Below are 6822 nucleotides of genomic sequence, written 5' to 3'. Positions count from 1 at the left end.
TCTTGTTCTACAGGTTCTGCTTTACCTTGGTCTTAACCACCCAGCAGAAATGTATAAAAACAAAATGTAAGAAGTAAAGCCATGCTGTTATGTTGAGCTATAGGGGACTCAGGTCAACAATTTCTGACATTGCCAGTGAAGCGAAAGACTCAATATTACTATGGGCTACTGGAGTCTTTTAGAACATTTTGCTGAGTTTACACACCTATAATATTCAAATAACGGAACTTAACAAAAAAAGGGGATACAGATGAATGTCCATTTTGTATCTGTGTATTCAAAGTGGTTAGGATAGATATATAGTTACATTCTCTTAATGAACAGAGTGATTTGTTCTAATGGTGTTTGCAGACAGGATGTCATGTCCGCAACTTGTACAGCAATAATTAACCGCTGGGAGGAATGTATGCAATGTGTTAATTATTGAGACTGTCCTACCAATTTGATTTGAAACTGTCTCATTGCTATTTGTTTATCAATAAAATTATGGAAAAAAAAAAGAATTATTACATCTGGCATACAGTGCCGGCCCCACCCCCAGTGTATGCTGAGCTGGTGATTTGAGACTGGGCATGGTGGCTCATGCCTATTAATCCCAGTTCTTGGGAGTTTGAAAACAGGCAGATCACTACAAGTCCAATATACGTACTGAGGCCCTGTAGACCCTATAGACCCTCTACTAAAATATAAAAAAATAAAATAATTATTACAACACAGGGCCCAGGATGTAGCTCAGCAGCACAGTGCCTGCCTAGCAAGCACAAGGTTCTGAGTTCAATTTCTAGTATCAAAAAAGAAAAAGAAAAATGGCAGAATTAAATTGTGAACAAGACCTGATATGACCTTTTAGAAAAGAATATAAATAAATACCCCTTAAGTACAAAGGGAAAAATGTTGTTAAATAACAAGCAAGGAAATATAAATTAAAACCATTTTTACCAGTCTGAAAAAATAGAAAACACCTAGAGATAAAAATATTAAACACTATGAAACGTTCTACCTGATTTCTCCTAAGAAACAGGTTTATAACAATAAGGTATAATATATAAGAAACCAGTGTAGGGCTGGCCAGATAGCTCAGCGGATAAAAGCACCTGATTAGGCAAATGCAAAGACTGGGGTTTAATCCCTGACTTGCCATGCCAGCCCCGCCCCCCAGGTGTGTTGAGACATCCATTAAGACTGGGCGTGGTGGCATGGCAGCACATCCTATAATCTAGGGATTGGGAGGCTGAAAACAGGAGGATCACTGAATCCGATCTGTGCAGTAAGACCATACAGACCCTGTACTAAATACATTGAAAGAAAGAAAGCAGTGGCTGGGAAGATGGCTCAGTAGAATAACCGCTTGCCTGGCAAGCTTAAGGGCCTGAATTCAATCCACGGTTCCACAAAAAAAAAAAAAAAAAAGAGGAGGGGGGGGAGAGGAGGAGGAGGAGGAAGAGGAGGAGGAGGAAGAGGAGGAGGAGGAGGAAGAGGAGGGGGAAGAGCAGGAAGAGGAGGAGGAGGAGGAGGAGGAGAAGAAGAAGAAGAAGAAGAAGAAGAAGAAGAAGAAGAAGAAGAAGAAGAAGAAGAAGAAGAAGAAGAAGAAAGCAAGCAGTGTAAACTGCTGTAAAGGTCACAAAAGCTTGATAGTGATGACCGTAAATCTCAAACAGCACCGCCATATCACAATTTTTCAAAATATGTAACATACCTTAAAAGAAAAATCAACATCTTTCACGTGCAAAAATGGAAACAAGGCATTTCTCTGATTACTTGAGCTTCCCTGGATAATTTTACACCAAAAAGTAAAACAAAGAGACATAGATACACTATGTTTTTAGAAAAAGGCTACAGGCAAAGCATCTACATTGAAAACAACCATAATCCTTCTGATTTATATTACATAAGCACTAATAAAATCTACAAAAACTCAAATGTAAACAGATTTTTCTGCTGCTCTGGGACATACTATGAACTTCCTATAACTCTCTCAAACACAGAGTAATAATTAGCATAGAGCAAGTAAGCCAGTGAAACAAAACTCACAAGAAAAATGTTGTCATAGAACAAATAAAATTATAATCAAGGATATTGCCATGATCACTCAATAAAAATTTCTACTAAAAAAATAACAGCTTAAGGCAAAAACAGAGCTTTAAAAAGCGCAAAAAAGCACAAGTCAACATAGAGATGAAATACAAATTTATAAAGCTGGGGAGGTGAAAAAGAGCGAACCATAACTATCAGAAAAGGGATCCACAACAAAACCAGAATTTAAAAAGGCTAGTCACTGAAAAAAACAGGAAAGCAGGAGGGAAATAGGACTGAAAAAAAAAAATTAGAAGATACAAAGGATTAAAAAGAAGATGGTATCCAGGAAAAACAAAAGCCATCTAATAGGAATAAAACAGAACAAGAAACAATAGTTAAAGTAAGATTTCCAGTAAAGGGACGGGGAAAAAAGGCTCAAATCCAAAGACAAGTTCCAGGAAATGTCAACAGAGAGGTTCTAGTGAAATTGCTGGACTTTACAGAAACAAACAAAACCAGAAATCAAGCTTCTCCACAGAAATATTCAACACAAAATATAGTAGTACAATGAAAATACAGACTTTGAAGGAAAGAACGTGTAATCTGATTATGTATTATGATATTTAAGTATTAAAGTGAGAGAAGAAATAAGATATGATGGTTGAGAGAGCTCGTCTCGTAAATTCAAACTTTAATTCTGCCAATTTAACTATGCAGCTTCAGAAAGGTTGCTTAAGCCGGTGGTCCTGAGCTTCCTCAACTGTAACAGTTACACAGTTAAAGTAAATACTTCATAGAGTTGTTCTATTTTTAAAAAGATAATGCATTCAATGCATTTAGAACAGTGTCTGGACTGTGTTAAATGCTATATATAAATTATATTAGCACTACTATTATCATTAGCAATGTTTTTATGGTATCATTCCTGAATACTCAAGAATGCAAGGAATGGGCAACATAATATAAATGTTAAACTTATAAGTTCTAGAATAAAACTGCTATATTTTAAATAACAGCTCTGTCACTTACTAGCCATGTGACATTGTAGAAGTCATCTAACAGCTCTGTGCCTCTACTTCCTAATCTAAAAAAAGTGACTAATAATTATACTAACTGTATAAAACTGACTTTGTAATACATTTAAAACATTTAACTGTGTACCAGCTATTAAATGCTCAATAAATGTATGGGGCATTACAAATAGTATTTAAAAAATAGTATTTCTTCTCTAAGAACACTGTTTCAAATAGAATGACCTCTGTCAACACTGTTGCTATCACTCCCTGGAGAGGCTACACCAATTTACTTTAAGAAATCTCTTCAGAGAACCTACTACAAACCAGGTATTAGGACAGAAGTTTCTTTCTACTTCATCAGCTACTTGTATCTTATCAGACCTCTTCTCTAATTTCACTCACTCCCATAGGTGACCACATTCAGTCTATTAGTTTCAATTACCATCTATACACAGGTGATTTTAAAGTGTGCATATCAATCTAAGAACACACTTCTCAATTTAACTATCTGGCATTGTTTAAACACATCTCATGATTGCTACATCTAAAACTGAGTTTCTGATCAAATCTAAAATAAGCCTCTGTTCCTCTTAAAACCCTGACTCTACAAGTGACAATCCCAATCTTCTAGTCATATAAGCGAAACATCTTGGAGTTAAAATTCATCTAGCTCACACCCAATATGCTATCAATCAACTTGCTGTTGGTTCAAAATACAACAAATATAACCATTTCTCACCCTTTTCATCACAACTGCAATGGTAAAAGCCATTATCATCTATTAGAGTGATTACTAGCACTGGTTTCCCTCTTCAGGGCCTTCTTCAACAATCCAAACTTCAGTAAACAGACTGACTCTTTTGAAATGTAAATCAGATTATGTCACTCCCCTGGCTCAAACCTCCTCAATATTTTTATCTCACGGAAAGTAAAAGCTAAGGTTCCTGAAATACGCCACAATGCCTTCCTTATACAATCCTCCTCCATCCAACCTAACAACTCTAACACTACAACTATTTTCCTTCTTGTTCATATTATCCAGCTACAAATAAGTCTTTCCATCAAGCTTACCACAAATGCTCTAAACTCAAGCTTTTTTCCTTGCTATTCTTTCTATCCAAATACCCCTCAGTGCCCTGATGTGATCTCTATTCCTATCACCTCAAGGAGGTAGTCTTCCCTGAACATTTTATTAAAATAGTTTGCACATTCCTTTACCTCCTATTTCTCCGCTTTTTCTGTACAAACCTTAATGTTTTTCAATTGTCTGTTTCTTCCCATTAAAGTATAAATTACTTGATAACAGGGATTTTTGTTTATTTCATTCTGATATATCTCAATGTGTGTATGTGCCACATACACAAGGCATTTAATAAATTTTGGTTTAAATAATATGGAAAAAAATTCAATTACCACTATTAAGATAAGGCACAAAAAAAAAAAAAAAAAAAAAGATCAGGCACTCTATAATCTCCTACTTGGAAAATCTTTCTTTACTAACCTTTTGAGTTCCTCCCAAATGGCCTTTGTACTTGCCTCACTGAACTTCCATGTTCTCAACAGTCATATGTTTTTGCAGAGCTATTCTGCCTTCACTTCTATTCATTGCTGTCCCAATGGACATGTACAACAAAAGTGCTTTTGCTTAGATAAAATCACATTCTACCAATTACTAACCCCTTTCTTCAGTCAATTTCTAGTCTCAGATTTCCACATTTTGTTGGAAAGTCATGTTAACTAGTTTCTCTACATGTATTCAACACTACAAAGAGCATTCTGCCACTCTAAAATTCATCCTGTGAGGTGGTTGCAAACCCATTCTATCTTCTTCAACTTCCTACCGTATAGATAACCTCACCTCAACTCACTGACTATACTCTTTTAATGCCATTTCCTTCCATATTGGGCTTCATTTTCCTTACCAATTAGCTTTATTCTTTTCTGTACTGTAAATTCTTTATACTCTTCCTCTTAAAAACACAAATTAAACTATTAAAAAATGATTTAGCAATCAAGTATCCTAGCTAATGATCTCTCTTTCTTTTTAAAGCTAAACTTGGTGACAAAAATGATCCATCTCTACAGTCTCTACTTCTCTATTATCCACTCTGACAATCTGGCTATATATCCCAATCTGAGTTCATGGCAGCAATTCTAGAATCACAGACTTCTTTGAGTCTCTCTGCTTATGTGACACTACTTAGGGACTATTTCTTTCTCATGATTGTGCAACTTTGATCTTTATTTTCTTCATACTTTCTACTGAATAAATCAATAGTAACTTTTTATCTTATTTGTGAATCCCACATACTCCCCTCAAAGAGATGTCTCTTACTAGGTTTTACACAGAGATATATATGTATGTACTCCCTAAAATGTTATTTATCGAAGGTCGACCAAATAGCTCAGCGGATTAAAGATCCAGCAAGCAGGCATAGGGGCTGGCCTGCCCTGCTGGCCCTGCCCCTTGGGCGCGCTGAGGCAGCAATTGAGACTGGGTATGGTGGCAGGCACCTGGAATCCCAGCTCTTGAAGGGCTGTAAACAGGTGGATCACTACAAATCCAATCTACACAGTAAGACCCTATACACCCTGAAGACCCTTCCCTAAAATACCAAAAAAAAAAAAAAAAAAGTTATTTATCTGCCTTCATGACACAAAGTCAGAAAAAGAAGCAAGCAACGTCTTCTAACAATTCAGAACTGAGTGCTCTATGTAAACTTATTTTTTCTAGACTTTAGGAATTACTTACCTGGTAAATTATACTATTATTTCATTTACTTCAATTATTAATTTGTTAAACATTTTCAATATACTTGAGATGTTTATTAACAATAATTTCTACAACAATGCAATTAGGCTAATGAGAAAGAAATAAAGATTTATAACATGGTTCTTTTTTTCCATACCTTCCAATAGTAGCTTTGCCTTCAATTTTCACAGATTCATACATCTTTCTCTCTTCATCTGAAAGTGTAATGTGCTGAATGAATACTTTACGTTCTGGTAACTCCAAAACAGGTTTTCCTTTAATTTTGCTTGTCTTTGTTCGTCTAAGTGTGATATTTTTAATTAGGGACTGTAAGCGCCTAATCAAACATAAAGAAAATAATTATGTAATTTTTTATTTTTATATAAGCTGATCAAAGAAACAAAAAGTATACTTTAATTTATTATTTTATAATCTTAAAAAGTTTTTAAAAAAAATCATTTTGGTCTTTATACAATCTGATAATTAGGAATGTTTATTTCCCCTCAACTCCATACCTATCATTCTTATTCAATCTCCCTACATCTTGTCTTAGTTTTTCTTACTCTTCTCTCCATTTTTATTCTAGTTATTAACTTGTACTTTCTCCATTGCCTTGTCAACTACATCACCCAACAGTCAACAATTTCTAACCAAACACAAAGAAGTGCCAAGCACGTTACTAAATTTTGCAAGAATACAAACATGAAAAGATCCTACCTTATGTGAGCTAAAATAAACCTCTTCATAAATTAAAAAAATCCTATCTTCTATAATACGAAAATGAAACATATTATATGAAAATCAAACATTTAAAAAACAGTATGTTGTCCCCAGGTAAACACCTGAGAATTCAGAAGTATATGAAATGCCTTCTCAGTAAGTACCATAATCTTTAATTTTTTTCCCTCAACATCAGAAAAAAAAAGGCATGTTAGTTCCTTAAGAAAATATTCTAGGGGCTGGGGAGATAGCTCAGTGGAGTAAGTGCTTCCCTGGCAAGCACAAGGGCCTGAGTTTAATCCCCAGTTTCACAAAAGA

At 35.1% G+C, this 6822-nt stretch overlaps 1 protein-coding gene across 1 annotated transcript in view; it reads right to left on the bottom strand.

The window, feature by feature from the left end:
- Hltf (helicase like transcription factor) overlaps positions 1 to 6822 on the bottom strand; it is a 177718-nt gene that overhangs the window by 36871 nt on the left and 134025 nt on the right. Inside the window, exon 17 of the mRNA XM_023712948.1 lies at positions 5942 to 6121. Coding sequence (XP_023568716.1) covers positions 5942 to 6121 — 180 coding nt within the window. The remainder of the gene's footprint in view (positions 1 to 5941; positions 6122 to 6822) is intronic.

The sequence above is a fragment of the Octodon degus genome, unplaced genomic scaffold, assembly GCF_000260255.1.
Source record: "Octodon degus isolate 3935 unplaced genomic scaffold, OctDeg1.0 scaffold00028, whole genome shotgun sequence".
NCBI classification, from domain to species: domain Eukaryota; kingdom Metazoa; phylum Chordata; class Mammalia; order Rodentia; family Octodontidae; genus Octodon; species Octodon degus.
This window is presented reverse-complemented; position numbering and strand designations above follow the sequence as displayed.